The 22,056-nt window shown below is 35.0% G+C and overlaps 1 protein-coding gene across 6 annotated transcripts in view; it reads right to left on the bottom strand.

The window, feature by feature from the left end:
- The window catches only part of PAPOLA (poly(A) polymerase alpha), a 43,490-nt gene that overhangs the window by 19,062 nt on the left and 2,372 nt on the right, over nucleotides 1-22,056 (bottom strand). For 4 of the 6 annotated variants that reach the window (XM_054635785.2, XM_054635783.2, XM_054635784.2 and 1 more), the window contains exons 2-12: nucleotides 15,876-16,046; nucleotides 15,193-15,259; nucleotides 13,797-13,878; nucleotides 13,226-13,335; nucleotides 11,298-11,351; nucleotides 8,000-8,111; nucleotides 6,677-6,766; nucleotides 6,444-6,582; nucleotides 4,886-4,958; nucleotides 3,310-3,430; nucleotides 2,344-2,428 (exon numbers count right to left, since the gene is read on the bottom strand). In XM_054635785.2, the coding sequence (XP_054491760.1) occupies nucleotides 2,344-2,428; nucleotides 3,310-3,430; nucleotides 4,886-4,958; nucleotides 6,444-6,582; nucleotides 6,677-6,766; nucleotides 8,000-8,111; nucleotides 11,298-11,351; nucleotides 13,226-13,335; nucleotides 13,797-13,878; nucleotides 15,193-15,259; nucleotides 15,876-16,046 (1,104 nt within the window). Of the gene's footprint in view, nucleotides 1-2,343; nucleotides 2,429-3,309; nucleotides 3,431-4,885; nucleotides 4,959-6,443; nucleotides 6,583-6,676; nucleotides 6,767-7,999; nucleotides 8,112-11,297; nucleotides 11,352-13,225; nucleotides 13,336-13,796; nucleotides 13,879-15,192; nucleotides 15,260-15,875; nucleotides 16,047-22,056 lie in introns of those variants that run through there. The other 2 variants (XM_077180664.1, XM_077180665.1) reach the window with 2 other exon arrangements.

Raw genomic sequence — 22,056 nt, 5'->3', positions numbered from 1 at the left:
AAAAAATTACCCAAATTAGAGTCGTATTACTTTCTGGAGGAAAAAAAAAACCAAAAAAACCCCCAAAAAACCAAAAATACCAACTGAGAACACCTGAACATGTAATTTCAATTTTTTTTATTACCTTTCTGGAAATTACAATTTTATTCAGTACTTTACAGTCCTATGAAGACAAGAATTTAAACCACCTTTTTAAAAGGTATATTTATATTCTACTTATTTAGCAGAATTATCTCTCAACGACATAGAAAGAATATGCTAGAGCTCATTAAATGTGTGTTATTTCTCTCAAAATCCTGCTCTCTTGGTCTTAAGCTATAAGGATTTCACTCTCATGTAACACTTCAAACTCATATCCATTTGAAATTCTTGTTACTTCCCTGTAAAACACCCTATCTACACGTTCATTGTTGTTGCCTTTCCCTTCTAAAAATTTAAATCTACATGAAGGGCAGACAATACATGTTGAAATTCCCTAACTCCAAGTAATTGCTGACATTTAAAAATAAGAAAAAAATAAGTAATGAAAATCAGATTTCCTTATTTTCCTAATTTCTAATCTGCTCCTACTATGCAGGAATGCAGCAGCCTATAGATTTCCTTGGTTTATTTTAAACACAGACAACAAGTCAAAAGTCCTTATGAACAATAGATATTCAGCAACTAATTGCCATTGAGAGTGATAGATTACTGAAGCTATTCTTTCAGAGATTAAAAGAAATATTTGTCTCAGAGCAAAGATCAGATGGTCTCTTATCTGGCAGAGCATTACACACTGCTATGAATTTCAGAAGAACATGCCAAGGCATCTACAATTTAAACAGGAGAAGAGTGTGAAGAGGGGAAAAAAAATTCAAAATATCTTTTAGATGGAGAACTGACCAAGAGATCTAACTTTACTGGATACAGACTGCATACAATTATTTACTTTGTAAATACTACTAACTAAAATTATAAAATTAACCTAAGGGAAAACAGAGAAAATCCTGGGTAATTCAAATTAAAGCAGACTCCATAATACCATTCCATACTTTAAAAAAATCAGAGCAAAGACATCTTCTGCAAAACAGAAAACTTGGATATATAATGTTGAGCAAGAGAATTTTATTGCAACACCTGGTAAAATGGTTTAAACTGGTACACATAAAAACATGTATTAAAATGGAGATTATTTCAAATGACAATAAAAGCTTCCTATTTTTTTCTACTTTTGAAAGAAATGAAGAAAATGTACTGGGGAACTTATGAGCAACCTCTTGAACAGAAACTGATTTGTCTGCAGACCACTTTTTCCTTCCAAAAATAATAGAATTTAACAGTGTTTTTTTAAATGTTTTCAATCTTAAGGTCCAAGGAACAACATAAAAGCCATCCAAATGTTTTAAAGCTTTTATCATGCAAAAGTTATAGAAACAAAACACAGACACATTATGAAGGTCATCAGTCTCTTTTAATGGGGGAACTGTATATTTCAATCTTGTTTAGATTAGTACAAAACCAACCAACCACTCAACACAAACAAGTGTAAAATATATTTGATCTTGATTCAAGAAAAATGGGTCTCCAATTTCAACTGAGGGCAAAGAAGATGTAGTCCATATTTTAATAATCCATATTTATTATAAAAATACAACTTTCAGCAAGTTCGTATACATTTAACAAGCTTCTGCCCACAAGTATATTACTAGAAACCCTAAAAGTGTGAAGTGTGAATTTCAGTATTTCCCTCAGAGACATTACAAAATTAGAAAAGCTAGGTGTGAGTTAATATAAGATCCAAGAGCCTTAAACTTTAATGAAAAAAATCTATTAATAACTAGTACAACTGGTAGTTAGTCAACACAATTGCAAAAATACCTTTTATTATCAGAGTAAACTGCTGACTATATTGACAGAAGAAAACAGTTTTGAGTACTTATTCATCTTAAGTACTGACCTTCAGAATAAGTTAACATTTTTTTTCTTGGGAAGGCCCATTGTTAGAATGCTTACTGACAGGACTAAATAATATTTCTATTAGTCAATCCACCAGATGACACTTCTTCAATGTTACTGGTAGGTGGCATACCAATTCTAGAGTTAACTGGTGACATTCTAAATATCTGCTTAGGGACTAACTGGTTTCTGAAATACAGGTTTAAGACACAAAATGTACCTGAGGAGATTATATACTTTCCACAGAAAGGACAGTAGTGTATTCCCTCTCCCATGCTAGAAAATAATCCTAACAAAACACGTTTTGGACATCTAATGTATGTATATTTATGATCCTGTGCTACAGAGCATTATGAGGTAGTTCAACTGATAAACTTTAAATATTCTGCCATGCCATAAAATACATACTTGTACTTCTGAAAGAAGTTTGGAGCTTCAAAAAGTTTGGACCACTCTGCCTTACTCAGCAAAATTTCATCTGTGATAGCAAGACCTAAATTATAAAAAAAAAAAAATTTAAACTTTTTTTTAAAAATACAGTTTAGTATCCAGAGTAAAGACAGTTTGTTAACTAAGCAAAATCTACTAAGAATTACTTCCTCCCTTCAAATTCACAGCAATTTATGAACCAGAGTTATAATTCAGTCATACTTTCATTGGTCATTAGTTAAACAAACCATATTATTAAAAACCTCAATCTGTAGAGAAATGTATGTTAATTGATCTGACTGATTATTTCACATATTTTTGCTCTGTGGTGTAACAGAGCTCCATTTTGATTTTTTGCATATGCCACACTAACTATTCAGTTCAAAGACAACAGATCTTTTCCTTATATCACCTCTTGTGCAATGCATTTTACAAGGCAAAGAAATAGTGAGTCAATAAGATACTGCTCTGAGAAAGCTAGCTGTAGTTGCTCCCTGCATCAAATCTACTTCTTGCTTTGATGACATCTTCCCTTATCTGCTACAATTATTCATTACTTGCATAAATCCAGAGGACTCATCTTCAAGAGAGTCTAATGACTTATATTAGGCCTAGAAAACAGGCATCAAGTGGAACTATTGCTAATCCTTCATGTAACAATCTAAACCACTAAAATGAAGTTATTATACTATTAGTTCTAATTTTCAGAGCACAAGGCATCCTCTTTCATTATCCTCAGTTTTTAAGGGTGAAGGACAGACCTGCAGAAGGATCCACTAAGTTTGCACTGTTAAGTGTTACAGGCCAAGTTCAACCTCCCTCAAAACAGTCTGTCAATAAGCTTTTTAACATCCACCCACCTCCCCCTTTCAAAGCATACCCACAATGAAACTATTTTAAATCTGTCTGAAAACATCTATATAAAGAGCATAAGATAATACTTACCTTGTTTAAATTCCTCAACCATGACCATCCGTGTGGAAACGGACACATTGTACGTAGAGTTCTGCTGTGGGTATGCTGGTGTAATTATAGGCATAAGATGGTACCTATCACTGGGGTTTACCTACATATAACAACAGCCAATCAGTTTTCTTCAAGCATACACATCAGTTAACAAATTTGGATTTCTCCCTTTACTACAACCAAGTCTTAAGTTCTAAGAGACCTTCGTTTGCAGACCAAGAGTACAGAGAAAGTTTAGAAAACAAGAATAATGCTTTCACAAAGGACATCTTTCTGAACAACAGTGATGTGGGAGGGCTATAACCTGTCAGCACATCAAGTTGCAGGCATTTCTAAATCCAGAAATGCCAACCAAACAGAACAATTTTCCTCTTTAATAGGAATTAGTTTGTGATCACATGAAACCAAGGACACCTCATCGCCATATGAGCACCTTCTGCAGAATGACTGTCTTCGGACCTTGTGAAAGGTATTTTACACTTTATTTCTGTAACACTACTGAAAATTAAGAGCCATTTTAAGAAAAGAGGCTCTGTGGAACCTGACAGAAGCATCACTTGCATTAACGTACTTTTATTTAACAGCAGACAGGGTAACAAAAAAAGAAAGGACACAACATACACACCAAAGTACATGAAAATATTATAAGGGTAACAATCTTGTAGAAGGTAAATAAAAGATAAACCCCTGCCATTACCTTAGCCCACTTTGATTAGTTACTACAACAGTTCCCGCCACACACTGACCTCAAACTTCCTGTTTCAGGAATAACAGACTCAAGAACATGTTTTCAACTGCTTCACATATTTAAATGTGAACTTTTGTCAATCAGAAAAAAAAGACTTGAAGTACAGAAGGGAATACAACTCAACCTCAGATACTTACACTATTCACCAAAATAAAGATTAGTTGAATACTACGATTGACAAAACAGCATTGAGCACACTCATATTATGTCCTACTGAAAGCTCACAATGGGAGCCATGCATCTGCTGCAAGCTGTTTCACTGACTGCCTGAAGGACAAACATGTCCAATATCCTTAATGTAAGTGCTACAAAGATGGAGATCAAGTATTATTAACAATACACTAAACAACTAAAAAGACTTCAAGTTATGATCTTCTTTGGTGCAAGATGAAAAGACACTTTACCACAACTATATGGAACCAAGTCTATCTTGCTGTAACTTGCACTGAATTCAAGATACTTGCAAAAGTAACAGGCTTTAAATAATAAGCAAACTATTTTAAGATTAGAAATATTCCAAAAATGCATCACTTTAAGACATATAACTATTTATGCTGAATTTTTATTAAGATCACTTATTGCAAAAATTGGGAGAAAAAGTACATTGTTTAGCAAGTGTGCTTCAAGCAGTCAATTCAGAAAATTAGGGAAACTTTGTTCTATACTCAGGAGAATTAGAGGTTACCCATAAAGATGTAACACCACAACATTAAGTTCAATAAACCCAAAATGAAGTTCACCTAGAATTTTTAAGCAACCGAATTTATTGTACAGTGTGACTTAGAGGGGAAAAAATAACACACTAACCCTTGGGTCCCATACAGGCAAATTAAGATTGCATTCTTCTGGCTGTTTCAATAGCACTGGATTTGGCCATTCCCTGTTCAAAAAGATTGTAGCACTGAATAAGACTACTGGATACAACCATGTATGATACACAAACAACACTTTTGAATGTGATCCATCTTAAATCTTCTCTCAAAATAAAGCACCATTTCCTCACGACTAGGCTGGTTTAACTGGGGCTGTTTAAATAAGCTGTATTGCTGAACTACAACACAACTGCAATTAGCTTCTCCAAGGCATCAGAACAAGGCATTTTCTGTAGTCCTGAAGGTTTATAACCACTGGTTTAGATAACTAATTAAAACTCCTCTATATTCTTCCTGAAATATACTAATCAAAGATAAATTCCTCTGTGAAGATTGACATTCAGTCCATCTTCAAGCCAGCTGTTTCATGGACAAGCTACAGAACAGCCAGCACAGTTACAGGCATATAGCATCATTACAAACCATATGTATTAAAAGAACATTATAATCGAGAAAAAACCTTTTTAAATTAAACACTAAAAAACCTGTTTAATTAAACACTAAAAAGTAACACTTGTTCTCCTAGTCATCTTACCCCATGAATAAAACTTATCTTCCTATAAAGAACAGAAGTCAGTTAATCTCTTGGAATTTGTACATTATGCTCCTATGCTATCCATGTACAAACTGGAGAGAATTCCAAGAAACACATTAACCAGATTGCAACCAGTTCCCCTCTACTGCCTTGGTGTGGCAAAATATTACTACATACCTCAAGGAGGCAATAAAGCCTATTAATACAAGACAGTGAAAGTGTGCAAATAATCTTCACATTAAGAAGAAAAGACACTAAACTTGGAGGAAAGCAACACCTTGGTGATTCTTAGAGTCTGTCAGTGTCTCATGAAGAATACAGGTATGCAAATATGGACTTTCAAGAAAAACAGTACTCATCTGTAAGCTGCAAAGTTCACTTTTGTCCCATTTGTTCTAAATTTACTTGGAATGTTCCCATCAGAGTTATTCAAACCATGCTTCTGAGCTAACTGGCTCAAGAGTATGAAATGGCATATAATTCTGAAACACCTACCACTCTACAGTGAAAAGATTAAAACCCACATTTTTGCCATTGGTTCTCTTAAATTGCATTTAAGCTATGTGCCTAAACCAGATACTGGCATACCTCCATTATCCATTATCACAGTACCTGAATGTTAAAAGACTTTAAATTTTGGGGTATACGCTATTATTTTGTACTATAAAAGTATTTTATCTGAAGAGTATGGTTGAATTACAAAAAATACTTGAGAAATTTTTAATTAAGAACTGGGTGGCTTTGGTTTGGATGCTTTAAAAACAAGATATGTTGGATGATTTACTGAAATCTAAGCTGACAATTTCTGGTGGCAAGAACAATGCTTCTAACTTAATTTGGTAACAGCTGAAAATGGTACCATAAAAACAGGACTAAAATTTAGTGTCTACAAACAATTTTATTTTAGTTTAATCTAAATTAAAAACAAACCAAAAAAAAAAAACCAAAAAAAACATACCATTTAGAAAATACCAAGAAAAATTTATGTACAAGAGTTGATGCTATTGCATTTGGATAAAGCTGGCAAGTTCTTGCTACTAGCATAGCCCAGGAAACACCGCCAAGGAAACCTAGTATATTGGAATAGATGTTGTGGCCTGTGGATCAAGAAGAGAAAGACAAAAGGAGAAACATGTCAGTAACCAGAAGAGGTAGTGAAACCTTCACAAATTCTGGAATATAACTGCTTACGTTTTGCCCACAATTTGATAGCTCTCAGTGTTAACCTGAAGTTGTCAATGTTTGGTACTAGATGCAGAATTTCATCGGTTACCCGGCAACCTGCAAAAGAAAGAATTAATTACAGTTGCTGCTTCCAAAGTTGTTTGCTTACTTATCCTCCCCCACTGTCAACACTAACAAACTTTTTAGACAAGCATGCTGGAAACTTCCCATTCTGATCAATTTTGGTTTGGATTAGAAAGTTTCATGTATTTTCATGTGCCTCTTTTCACTTTTAGTGTTTTATGGCAACACTCAGGTAAGCCAATTCACGAGCACATAACAACAGATTTGGACTGCTACTTGATTTTTTTGCTATTAATGAACTATATAAGCTGTTGAAGGAACAAACAAGTTCTGCTGTTATATGAACAGATGAATGTGCAGGCATAAGTTTTCATGGTATAAGTCCTCATGAACCTACAGAAAACCTGCCAGCCATAGGTCAAAGCTTTGAATTGTAAAGGCCAGGCTAAAAAGAATAGTTTTTAAACATACTAGCTCTACTATTTTGATGGCATATTTTAGGACTGTAACATTATAGATGGCAATATTAACTGCTTGATTTTATGGGGCTTTTAATACAGAATAAGTAGTACTTCATTGTTACTAAGTAGTTGCAGAGAGCTGTTTGGAAGAAAATACCATTATCTAAGACTACTTTTAAAGTAAGAGGCAACTACAATGCTAGAGATTGCACAAGATGTGAATTTCACAAAACAGTTTAAGTGGATGTGATGATCTCAAATTATGAAGTTTTTAGTTTGTAACAACAATCAGAGCTCCTCATGCAAACATGCTCCTCCTCCCCCTCAAGCTGCAGCCAGGCTGAAATCCCTACCATCCTGTACATAAATAACCATTTTTTAAATGAAGGTATTATAGAGAAGTTAAGGGTTACACAAGCTCCTAAAGAACTGACCTCAAACTGACAACATTTTGGTATCTCCAATTTATCACTGAACCAATTTAATGTATGTTTATGCAAATACAAATTAAAAAACAAACATACATCTTTATTTATAAAAATAGGTAATGCTTCACACAAAAGTCTTGCAAGTCCCATTAATTTCTAGAACCATATACCAACCAAACAAGAGAAAAAGATCATTAACAGTCTGGCCAACAAGCAACAACTCTTCTTTCTAGAATAGCATACAAAACTGGCAATAACTTTATTTCCTGCTATGAAGTTGCTGTATTTTCAGTCAAATCCACAACGACTGTATCAAAGAATCTAGGATAGTTATTTAAAGATTAGACAAGCTGATATACAAATCAGTACATACATACCATTAAGACTTCGTATGCATCTAATGTCTAAATTTTTAAGTAGGCTGTCGTCTCGTAGATCTAAGTCCTCAGGAATAGTTTGCAGTGCTAATCTTGCAAACAAAATATCAATCTTAAGAACAAAAAAGAGGCAAGACATTAGAAAACTCTTCTTTCTTCTGTAGGATTCTCTAAGTCATTTTCATCAAATTTACTAATAGTAGTCTTGCTAGTACAAAGAATCTCTTTAAAAAATACATACTAACATCCTTCACAGAGACTTAAAGAAACGCTTTCAGATGCTTCATCTATCTTATGGCTCCTTTTCCAAGAGGATAAAATACCCATTTAGACTAATATACAACCAGCACACACACAAAAACTATGCTAACTGCCAGTGTAAATAAAATCACTTGAGAACAAGCATCACTTCTAGGTCCAGAATACAAAATCCTACCAACATCAGAATGCGCCATGAAAACATAAATCCTGGTTTTAGCTGAAATATTATCAAATATTATAGAGAAGAATTCTATAGAACACTGAGGGGAGTCCCCATTGCATCCCCTCATGAGGCTGTTGAACATGACAAAGGGGCAGGTACAGATCTCTTCACTCTCATAACCAGTTACAGGACTCAAGGAAACAGCATAAAGCTGAGCCAGAGGAGGCTTAGATTACATAAAAGGGAAAGCTTTTTCACCCAGAGGGTGGTTGGGAGCTCAAGCAGGCTCCCCAGGTCAGTGATCACAGCCCTAAGCCTGACAGAGTTCAAGAACCATTTGGAAAACCCTCTCAGGCTCAGGGTGTGACTCTTGGGATGTCCTACATAGGGTCAGGAGCTGGACTTCGATGATCCCGATGTGTTCCTTCCAATCCAACATATTCTATGAGTCCATGAAAATTACCATGGCAATAAGAAAGAGTAGGATACCTTCTCCAACCCCTACAAAGCACACATGTATCTAGTTGACTCCATATAAGACCAGTACCTATGAAGAGTCTACATACCTGATTACAGAAAAAGTTTTAAAAATTCAGCAAAATGCTTAGCAAGCATATACATGTTGAAACTACGCCCAATTTCTTGCTATTACTTCTACAATACTTAAACATAACAGTTTTTCTAAACTGTTCATAACATCTAAAACACTATTCAGCACTGAGTTATTTTACATTGCCCTGCACACAAGGACACTGCAAAGTGCAGAAGTCAGTTTGCCTTTCCATCAGTTGATGAGAATATCAAGTGCCTATCAGCAGACTGTCTGCAAGGCAACAAAGGCACTTCACCAAATGAGGCTTTTAACCAAAGTGGCTATCACTTGACCTACAAGATGATGAAATACTGAGTACTACTGCACCAAGAACTAAACTGGTCTAGTTACATTAAAATTATTTCAGATAAAGTGAAGCTGAAGACACCTTAAAGACTTTTTGTAGGTACTTAAAACTTTGCATCCATCAGTTTTAAACTATGAAGCCCTTCTCTACAGAAAAGTATTTTCAAAGTTTTCAGTGCATTTTGTATTTCAAAGTCCTTAAAAGCTGATCTTATCAACAGTCTGTATTACACACAGAAGTTCCCACTTGAGTCAAAAGTACTACTTCTTAGTGTAAAACAAGTTCAAAATTAACTTCAGCTTGAAATTCTGCTCTGATCTTTAGAAGGTCTAGCACCTCTAAAAGATTCAAAGCTCATTGACATTTATTTTCAAAGAAAGAAATTAACAATGTGTCTTATGTAACTGGGGGAGAGCTACTGGCAATCAAATACAAAGTACTCTACAGGAAAACCAAAACAAAATTTAAAAAGTTGTTTATTTTAAACAAGAACATAAAATGAGCATGTAAAAACTTATTGTCAGAATTTTTTTTAAGTTTTAATAACAGGATCACCACAAAACTCAAGTCCTTTTCTTCAGTTATACCCTCTGGCATGTTTTGCCTGGGTTAGCAAAAGGAAAATGAAATTAAAATCTTTTGATACTGACATAGCTGGGTACAAACACAACTATCAGAAACTGGCCCAACAGCAGTGGTGCATACGAAGAGTGTACTTATGCTATAAGAAAAAGTACTATCATGCACTGTCAGCAACATGAGTTAAGTCTCAGTAATAAACCTAAGCCCATCAAAGGCCATCATAAATTACTACATTGGAACAACATGTTACTTCTTTTAGAGGAAAGAGACCTCTTTTTTCCCCTCTATTTGGTCTTGTATTTCAAATTTCATTTTTTAAAAAGGAGAGACAACTCCAGCTCGAATGACTAGAGGGGAAAAAAAACCCAATGTACAAAAACCAAACTGACCAGAGGACAGCTATGGCAAGTTTCAACATCTAGAATGAACACCTAAGCTATGTAAACAGCAAACAGATTATCCAGAAAAATGTTTCTTAATACCCAACTGCATATAGTATAAAATGGCTAACAGATACAAATTCCCAGACTGGAAGAGAATAAATTGCCAATCTTGTGTACAATACTAGACCATATCATATGCCAGAAGATTAGCATGGGAATTCTTTCCCCTCTGTAAACTAAGCTTCTTGTACCCACCAGTTACTGGTTGAGATCATCCAACTAAAAGTCTCATTAACTGTGTGTATAAACAGGTCATATGTTTTTGTCTTGTCACCAAGAGATGACAGTTGGACTGTGTAACAGTCTGACAAGAATAAACAGAGTTTCTTTTGAAATCGCCATTCCTGTTTCCTTAGCAAAAATCAAATTAAGCAAGTTCAGTACTGCAAGACAGCTGATCCATCAGGCTACAGCCACCAAAACCATTGTTCAGGTCACGTGTTTACAGATATGTCAAGAGATCAGGACAAAAGGAATACCTTCAGCAGCAAACTTTTGATAACTACTCAAAGACTACAACTTTTAATAATGTAGGATAGTGAAGCAAATCTTTCATGTTTGGACAGTTAATCATTAGCATTGAAAAACAATTCTGAAACCACATTATTTAGAAATATAAATTTATTACATGATAAGCCTAAATAATGCCTATACTGGTACTCTACAGGTCAGTAAACTAATCAGTACAAGAGGGTAGCAGAGCCAAAAAAAAAAAAAAAAAATAACAGGGAGATATTCTGCATGCAGCTTTAAGTCCATCAAGAAAAACTTATTTCAGTCTTAAATCTCCACTTTAAATTACACAACTGAGGACTGTTGACAAAATCTTAGGTATGAACTTGGGAGAGTCACTTTAATAGCATTCCTACTACTGAATAATGACTTATTAAGATCTTAAAAACTTTGTTTTAACCACATTCTATCAAGACAAATTAAAATAAGATCTTTACCTCTATTCCATCAAAACAAAGTTTAATAACTGGGACAAAAGCTTCTTCAACAGCCTGGGGGGAAAAAAAGGTGCATTTTATTTTCAGTATACAGAACATTTATAAACAATAGCTACCAGGTCTAGACAATCAAAATGCTATTTATATCAATGCTTTCAGGTTGATTTTTGTCAGCAATGTCTTTCTCCACCACTGAGAACTTATGCAGTAAGCACTACCTACTGTCTAGAACTTAATAATGATCCAAACTTGTACCAACCAGTTCTGATGGTGTTACCTCAAGGTTCAACCTTTTCTCCCTACACAGAAGGCATGATCTTTTACTCTCCACAAATATCTCTTAAGTATTCCAAGTCCAAGCTATGGAGATTCTTGCTCTAAAAAGCCTATTATTTCTGCTTCTAGAGTTGATAAAGAAATGAGGAGAAGATTGTATAACTATGCAGCCTGACATCACCTAAAGCAGTCACCAGTCTCCAGAGGTCGAGCACATTTTGGAAATGTGTTTTGATGAACAATATCACAATGGAACTTCACATCTTTCCTGGAATCAGCTATGAGTACCATTTTCCTGAACTGAGCATCTGAAGTAAATGCAGATCTGCAGCACATTGTTTTAGTAAAAGCAATGAACACTGCCTACCTCTAAATAAGAAATACTCTGAACTGTTGGAGGATTAACTTCCAAAAGTATTTCAGTTCTTAGAGACAACACTACTGCCTGTGCTCAAACCTTAGTTAAGGTTATCTTAACATTACTTGTTGGCAGGATGGATCGACCCTAAGCAAAAATCAAATTTAAAGCGTCTCACACTCACTACAGCAATCACTAAGAAAGTTTATGCTCCTCTAAAGATGGAGATGTACAAACTTCAAATACTAGCTGGAATGATTTAAAAGTATTATGACACCCTGGCATAAAGGTTATTTGTATCACTACAGTGCTACACTGGATACCATACATACCTTACTGCTTAATCAACTATATTACCTGGAGTTAAGAGTTTACAGTAAAGGTGAATGGAAACCTGAAAATCTGAATCCTCTCAAATACATGTCAATTTAAAGATTACTGAATGTGTTCAGATAAAGTATTGAAAACAGTTGTTTCAGTGCATATAGTGTTGCCACGAGATGTTTGCACTACCCTGGTAGTTACCAACTACAGGATGCATAGATTAGAAGAATGCTGCAGAGTCAGTTCCATTTATTTTATGAAAGCAGGACTAAACCAAAGACTTGCCAGCAGCTATCTTCATCTAAAAAATAAAAAACTGGAGCAGAGAAAATTTACTCTGAGCCAATATCAAGTTTAAAGCTCCCACCAGCTGACTCGGGGAGGTGTATCACTGAGGTATAACACAAACAAAATACTGCATTAGTATGGTCTTCCACTACTATAAGGGAAATCTTCATCTTTAGAAGCTAAAAATCATGCACAAGCGTTTAGTAACAAAACACGCTAAAAACGTAGCTTCCCTTTTCAAATGCACAGTTGACAGCCAATATAAAAAGTTTAGTTAATATCAACCACCATTACTGTTTATGTAAGCATGAAGTTATAAAAAAGCAGCATAAAACCTTCATTAAAACTAAACAAGCTTAGTCCTGAACCCTGTCAAACTAACATTTATATTTGTGTCTGCCTGCTTCTAGAGAATAAGCAGAAATTTTGTCATACTAACACACATCCTAAGAGAACATTCTGCCATTCAAATTTTTAAGTGTATCTATTAAGTGAGACCAGAGAAAATTTGGAAGGACCTCTATTTATTTCAACTCTTATGATAGGCTTTGCTGCAGGTTAACAAAAAATCCTAAAGAAGGTCTTAACGGTGAAGTTATATTTACTTATTTCATGCAACATCTTTCACTACAGAATTCTCCTAATCCTCAGGTCAGCAAGCTGTACCAGGTGTTCCACATACCCTCAGATCTTTCACTTCTTCTTGTTGTTTTAACTTTTCATAAAACGATGTGAAAAAATCACTTCTTTCAACATGTCTTGGTGCAACACACAGGGCATCAATATCAGCACCTGAAATTGTTAATTAGCAGAAGTATATTACTCAATACTTCACATGCATAGAATGCCAGCAATAGATATATTTTTATTAATAATTAAGCAGTAAAATTTAGTTTCATCACGTGGAATGGAGGTTTTTTGACATACTAAGTCAAACCAAATGAAAAATAATTCATGGCCAATAAATATACAGAACACACACATACATTCTTGCTTCAATTGTGGAACACGTGCAATTTTCAAAGAACAAAGCATGAAAATTTAAGTATACAACTTGCTCTGTCTTTAAATCATTTTCAACTTTGTTTCTCAATTCATGATGAAAACATAATATAGGAATATAATTCTTTTATTTAGAATGAAGACTAGAGATGGTTAACCAAAAAAATTAAGAAATCTAACACCACCTCAAAATACAGCAAGATCAGTCATTAGCTCAAAGACATGGATTTTTATCACAAAAGGAAAATTACCTTTTGTATGAACCCCTAATCTATACGATCCAAATGTAAAAATTTTTCCTCCAACGTTTTCTATTACCGATTGCGGAAGATTCTAAATGGAGCAAAAAAAAAAAAAAAGGTTATTTTACTTTAACAACTGACAACAACACAAACCATTTATTTTCAAACAAGAGGAAAAATACTTCACAAAAATTATGCTGTTGAACTACTGAAATAATCTCAGTATTTACAGAAAAGACTGAGATACCTTTGCCACTTGAATCATTTATAACATTTCAACCACATTACACATTACCACCTCCAACCTGGTAATTGTTGCACTAATTCTACACTTCAGGTGCAACAGCTTTGTGATATTACAGAGATCAAACATTTTGATTACCACTCAGGCATTTTAGACAGACGCAGAAATAGACAAAATATTCCAATTTAGAGCAACTCAAAACACAGCCTACTCTATCAGTTTATTACATTACTTTCAGAGACACTTGTACCACAGCCTTTGAATAAAAATTTGGGGTTAGGAAAGGCATTTATTTTATGTTTAAATTGTTTAGGTACATCTACTAAATTCCTAGTCTTTAAAAAACTGTTGAATCCACAGTACTGTGGGCAAAGAGGGCTATCCTTTCATAACAGGATGCAATGCTACAACCTGAAACCCTACATGAATGTTTGTTTACACAGAAGACAAAATAAAGCAAAACTTCTATTTTGCAATGTACATGATATTAACTTAAGCAGCTTTCCATCTTACATGGGTCATAATATTCTTACTATTTTGCTTTCAAGGACCAAGACACACATAGCAGGGCTGTCCCTGCCCATAATCTTGTTCATAGATAAATTCTCATTGCATAAGGAAAGTGTACAGAAAACATACAATCCCAAATACACACAAAGCAAAATAGCTTAAAAAATCAGGTGTTTCCTCTTAAAAAAAAAAGCCTACAATCACACAAGTCTATAACCATTCAAAAAATATGTGTGAGAGCAGTGATTGCTATGACCTGGCAAAAACAGTATCAGCATTATCAGTGTACAAAAGTAACATTACAGGAACAACATTAAAGAAAAAGACCACAGACCAAAAAGATGCAGGAAGTTCATTTTAAGATCAAGCACTGTTTCACAAAGGCAAATACTCTAAGCCTGTGATTAGTAGACTACTAGATGCATGAAAAAGTCAAGTTACATCTATCAGTTTTTTTCTTTCACAAGGTTCTACTATGAAGGGGCAATGCTGCTTGTAAACAAAAGAATCTACACAAGGATGGTATCTATCTGTTTTGATCCCCAAATCTAAGGTTCATCCCACTTAGTACAGGAATGTGTTTTAGAGTAATCTTCCTACAGCACTCTTAAGAACACAATATTGGCAACCCCATGTAAAGTACACCCATACCTTGCTTTCACTGATTTCTCGTATCCATTCCTTTACCAAGTTATTTAATTTTCCCAAAATTAGAATCCTATTAATAAAACAGCAGAATGACAGGTTACAAACTTAGACAAAACTAGTAGAATTTTTTATCATTATAATGTGATCATCATTACACAGTAAGCCAACTTGAGTAACATTACAGATCTAATTAGAGATCTTGTTATATATACATATATACTGAAAGAGAGTTACTCCTACAACATTCCCACTATTTTTTGCCCCTTAGAAACATTCAAGAGATTTAAGCTCCAAAAAAATGAAAGCATGCAAGGCATACACACATGAATTCAACTCATTTGCAAAATAAAATGGTAATTTGTATAACTCGTGCATCTAAAAGAACAGTGATAAGCAGTACTGAGAGGGGGGAAAAAAAACCTCAAGAAAGCTTAATAAGGAAAAAAAGTATAAGGTCCATGATAATGAAGTAGTGATGAAGGGGGGAAAAAATGCAAACCAGCCTCTTAAATTTAAAGGCCATTTTAATTCTTCTCTGTGTTTTGAGGTATTACTCTTAATTGAGAAAAATTAAGTTTACAATTCCACTAGGCTTTTAAGAAAGCATTTGAAAGAACACACACACACTTGGTCTACAAGAGTCACAGATGAACCTCATGACAGGACACAAAACAGTGTTCACTCACCTGCGCTGCAGCTCCTCTTCCTCTTCAAACACGCCATAAGGTTTTAGGGTTTCGATTAATTTCTGGGTAAGCATGCAGTCAAACTCCTTGGGGGCAGCTAAACTGATGGGTGAGGTAATGCCATAATGCTTCTGTAGTTGCTGTGTTTGTGATCCCTGGGTTGTAACGGGACTAATAAAGGCAATTAGATAAAGTTACTGACAGAAACAAAACAAAGAAATTTATTTTTTCTCATCAGAGTAGACAAGAGACACGAGATACATACTAAGAAAAAAAGAAGTTAAGCCTAGTTTGAGCACTTTCATCCCAAATCACTGTTAAATCTGTCCTGTTAAGGACACCAACAGAATTACCTTTCACCTACTCTTAATATGCATTCATTTTTTCCCCCATTATTTTTTTTTCATTCTACTAGGGCAAAAGCTGTATCAGTTTGGCTTCCTTCACTTTCATAAAGCCTAAAGCAAAGAGAATCCTTTATGTCAAAAAGTCAAGCTGATAGCAAAAGTGAAAATCCCACTCTTGGCAGGCATAACATTCCTTGGCATACTGCTCTAGTATCAGCCCTGCATGTTTACACCTATTATATACTATTTCTATCATAAAAAATGAGAATTATTTTCACAAGGCTAGCTACCTATTACATGTGGAAAAACTAAAGCAATACTTCAATTTTACTTACATTATTTGTCACCATGATCTCAAGATTTCATTCCTCATTTCCATAAAGACTATTAAAAAAATTAAAAATTGACAAGAACCCACAAAACATGATATAGTTTTCCACAAGTTAAACCCATTTAATAACAATTCCAAGTACTATAATTGGTTTGCAATCAAGAATTTAGTCACAATGCAAGCCTGAGCACATGTCCCTTCGCTCATCAGCAAAAAAAAAGGGCACATCAGGAAAAACATATTAAAAAGTGCACATTGAAAAAAATTAACCGTCAAGTAATTGTGGGGACTAGGGCAATGTCTGGGAAAATTATTTTATACTTTTATCCCTTAGCTAATAAAAAAATCTGGTAGGAGTTGAATAAATCATATACATCCTAGGACTTTAGGTATCAATGAAAACATTTTTTTTAAAAAAACCTGTTCAGATGAATTACAAAAAACAGTAATTCAAGTTAAGGACAAAGGAAGCCCCTAAAACTTTTTGCTCCTTCTAAAACTTTCTTCTCTTCAAAAAAAAACCAAAAAACTTTAGGAATGTCAACAAAAATAGTAGCTTCAGCCACTTAACTGCCTCTAAAAAAGCAGCCAGAAAACCAAAAGTGTCAATGTATAAACATCCTTTAAATATTTTAACTTATACCACAAAGCAAGTTGTTTGAAGTACATTTTCTCCCCTATTGCCAACTGTTATTTTGAAATAAAAAATATATGCTTTTTTATTTAAGACTTTTCAGTTTACTTTTGCAGGTTTTTTAAAGCAGTAGTACAAAACAATCAATATTTTAGCTTTGTGTAAAAATTTCCTGATGGTCTAACTCTAATTTTCACCCATTCTTAGCAAGAAACTGAATCCAATTCAGCAGATATTAGACTTCATTAAAAGGGCTGGCAAAACACAGTCTGGCAGGTGCTGTTACTGGATTTCAAAAAAGACTCAATGTCACTCAAAACCAGATTCTGCTGAGCTAATTTCTGAAGTCACCAATGCTGACAGAGGCCTCTATATTCCCCCTACTTGTAAGGGCCGTGATTCACAAATTCAAGAACTACCAATTAAAACATAGTCCTTTAGAGTGTCTATAACATACAGTGCATAAACCCCAGCCAAACATCAGCTCTCTTCCCTGGCATGGTTTACACACAGCCCTGGCAGTGCAATGTGCAGCTCTGCCTTCAAAACACCTCAGTGCAATGACTTAAACCAGCGTTCCTGCAGCCCTCCAGGACCACCAGAGCACGGCCACAGGGCACGAACAAGCTCTGACACTGCTCACTATAACAACAGCTTCAAACAGCCAATTACATCGACCACCAGATATACATCTCTGGGAACGTACATAAAGCCAGCTACAGTTCTTACATTTACTTTTATAATAATGAAATAACGATGCTATCAACAGCACCGGACCTCCCCAACACAAGTGTTTCACCTATTTTTGAGCACTGAAGAGTTAGTAAGTACCCTTTCACTGGGTTAGTGTGTAACAATTCTCAGCACAGCTGCCTTCAAGATTTTACAGCTGCAGAAGACAGTTAACATATATTAACATGGAAGAGAACATAAGTAATTTCCAGATAAAAACATTTAAATTGAAGCTCTGCTGTTTACACCTACTAAGTTAACTCTAGTCTAAGGTTTCTGTAGCACAACAAAGAACATGAAAAAAATTCCTTTGGAAAATTCAAGAAAAAATGGTATGACAAGAAAGTTTGTTAAACTTAATGAAGGACAGAATAAAGTAACTTATTCTCTTCATGTATTCATTTAAAAGGCAGCAATGAAGTTAATATAAACAAGTAAAGGTATATATCCTCTCCCTGCCTCCTACATTCCATGGAGATCATACTCACACTCCAGTATCTTCCCTTAGTCACATATGGGCTCATGGACATTCTACTTTTTGCTTGTGACACGTCTAGAGAAGAGCTTAAGCTACCAATTTTATTCAAAGAGAAAGGTGAAAAGCCAGGGAAGTATCAGTGCTAACCTCCTACCCAAACGGATTAGAGATTAGCCTTGCTGGGGAGTCAATACCTTGATGGTAAATCACTTCTGGTACTCACTAAAGTTACACATTAACAAAAAGCAGAGTATTAAACAACAACTGAAGTTCCATCTCAGCCACTCACTCTTGACAACAGCAGATTTGGCAGATCATCTGGGTCTGACACAACTGAAAGCATGTCTAGGGCTTGTTGGGTTGTGGGATTTTTTGTTTTGGGTTTTTGTGTTTGTTGTTTGGTTTTGGTTTTTAATAAAAAAGGAAAAACAAACCAAAATACCAAAATAAACAAACCAACCAAACAAAAAAAACCTAAGCATTTCTTTTTAAGATCACAAAGAAAATTAAGATACAGTTTGAGGCTTTGGGGTTTGTTTCTTGTCAACGACATATAAACATGAAGATCATCCTATCACTCTGAGATGACCATGAGCTATCTGTCAACTGCACAAACACAAAATAAAGTCACAGAAAATTATATAGAGTTAAATTTAACATGCTATTGTTGCAGCTCTGCTTTAATCTGAATTTTTGAAGAGCTTATACTAACAATTTACCATGTGCAAGCTGGGCAACAGCTACAGTGGATTTATTCTAGAGTGTTATGATTCAGTATTTCAGATTCAAATATCAATTTAATCAGCAAGAAACGTACATGTCCTTCTTCCCCATATAAAAATACAGACACAATCTAATCTGTGTTAAGCTGAAGGCAGTGCAGCCAAACTTTTTCCTCAGAACTTCCAAGTTTTGGTAGGCAGTATCTTTTTATATTGTTACCAGTAACTACCAAACTAAAAGAACAGACCTTGGCTATATGGTCACTGCTAAAACCCATTTTAAATAGTAATTCCAAATTCTGTACTATTGTTTGCTTTTACAACACTAGAACCTTTCTCCATCCTCAGAAAAATCAGCAATCCTGTCTTGAACTTTTTCAGATGTGCTCTGTATTTAAACCAACTTCTACCCCCACAAGAAAATCTGTCTTTCTAAATACTTGTTCTTCTTCTCTCCCTGTATTCTACATCCATTCTAACGGTACTATTTGTAGTGCTATGTCTGTTAAGAATTTAAATTTCTTATCACAAACAAAATACAGTTGCCTTCAGCACCACACTACCCAAATATCATGCTCCTGAAATTTGGAAAACATCACAAAAATAAAAGACAATACAAACAAAATATTAACAACAAACTGAAATATTAAAAATACATAGCATTTTACTGAACAAAACATAACAATTTAAATCCCCCTAAGTTTCAAACTCATCCAGATACTAAGACAAAATACACAAGGATTCTCAATGATTATCCACACTTCTCTATTTGCCTCTACTGATTAGCTCAGCAAAATGTATTCCTTTTTATTTGCTGATGAAGACACCCAAGTCAGATTCCTGAAACAATACTGGTCATCACACCATCTGCTTAACTAGCTGGAGCTAAATTCATGGAGCTCTAGCTCCACTGTGTCCAGATTCAGCAAAACTCTGTTGAGGAGTTTTGCTTCTCTTTACATTTCCTTCAGCAATGAGTGACTGGCAATTCAGAGTGAAGATTCCAGCTTAATGCTTCCACCATCACTCCACACAAAGTTTCAAAAATCTAGACAGGAAACATCAATGAAGGCTGTGCAAATCAGTTACTGGGGAACACATGTTTCAAATGGTTAAGACAATACAGCTGTCCCCCCTGAATAGAAGTTTCAATACCTAGCAGAATATTACTGGCCATTCAGGCCATGAATGATGTCTTCAACTGTCAGTATGAGGTGTTCAAAACAAACACTGATTTGAACACAGACATTGGAACAATTGCAGGTAACAGGGGTACAGAAGAGGCTCACCTATGGCAAAGGTCATTCATACACATTCTGCTAACCTTGGGACACTCTCCTGAGCTCTCTGGCTCTTCTGTTCACACAGAAGAGCAGGAAAGGCAGCATGTGCAAACAAAAACCCATCCACAATAGTCTTACTAACACAGTTGAAGGAAAAGTTTCTCAAGTTTAAAGAAAAGAAAGTGCTAATGAACTGCACAGGCAGCAGTTGAACCAAAAACTATTTTTATTGCTATACGGGAGACAAAAAACTCAAGAGCAATTTAAGAAATTCAGTAAGGATGAATCAAAAGATAACAGGGACTATTAACTATGAACTAGGAATCCCACAAAGCATTTCACTGCTTAGAGAATAATTTGTCTTAGTGGTGAAATTTGCTCAGCCCAAAATAACTGGGTTTCCAAGTTCTGTGCATACCTTTACGCTAACAGGTATAAACTCAGTCCTTTTTTAGAGTGATACTGGAAGACTGAAAGCTACTGCAAAACCATATATCCTTGCATCTAATCCTCAGCACACATTTTTATATTAATTGCTTCTCAGTTAAGAAAGCTATCACTTTATGTTATGGCAACTACTCCTCTAAAGTCAGTCTACTGCTCTGCAAAGTTAAGAATAATTTAATTCCTTTCCTAACAGCCTATAAAATTCTCAACTCCCTCTGCTCAGAAACACACTTTTTACCCATTCCCAGGCAGCACAAGGCATTTTAAATACAGTGCTGTATTTCTGGCATGCAAACTGACAGTCTCTCATGAAAAGTGAAGAAAACAATGACTTTGTCTACGTCTACAGCAAAGGTCAGTGAAAGAAAAAAATGAGAAGTCTTACTTCAGAAGTGAGAATCAGCTTGACTGTCTACTGGAAAGAATAACTCTTAATGACATTCCAAAACTCTAATAGAGAAGTTAGCAATACTAATAAGACTTAAAATTTATAGATTTTATGGCACTTTTAAATGTTCATGTATATGACTCAAAGCACTTTTCCACTTCTGGTTACAAAACATTTCAAAAATGTTTTGCCATGAATTCAGCACACACAGATGTTCAGCACCTTACCAAGAAACAGATTCTTATTTTCTCAATTTGGAGGGTTAGAAAGCCCCAGGTTACATGCAAAGAGTAAATCATCACTCTCATAAACATAGCTCCACCTTCACTGAGTCAGAAGCCTTGCTGTATAAGCCCCAGATCCAACCAAAACACAGCTTAGTGAGTTCATCGTTCCCTGGTATCTTATGTTTCAGATAATGCACAGGACTATTCCATACCTAACCATGCACTAAAATATATCTTTATGACAGGGGAAATAGTCATCCTTGTTTGTAATCAGCTTTTCTGTTGAAGACTTCTTCCTTATACAGCTCCTAGCGCTTCCCACGTGAGAATTTTAACAAAAAGTCACGTAAGTTTCTAGGATAAACTTTAATAATTTAAAAAAATAGTAAAGGCTTCTGTAAATGCCAGATATCAGCATCAGCAGTCTTACTACTGATGTACCACGTACAGGAAGAATTTGATTGGTTTTCTACTTTTGTATCATACTGTTAATAAGTGCAATATGAACACTGGTGAACTCTGGAACTCTGGAGAACCCGGAACTCCAAGTCAAGAATGACAACCTCTGGCTGTATAAGAAATCAGTTCTGAC

This window comes from Agelaius phoeniceus, chromosome 6 (genome assembly GCF_051311805.1).
Source record: "Agelaius phoeniceus isolate bAgePho1 chromosome 6, bAgePho1.hap1, whole genome shotgun sequence".
Lineage (NCBI taxonomy): Eukaryota > Metazoa > Chordata > Aves > Passeriformes > Icteridae > Agelaius > Agelaius phoeniceus.
Note: the sequence above shows the minus strand (reverse complement) of the source record. Positions and strands in the feature narration are given on the sequence as shown.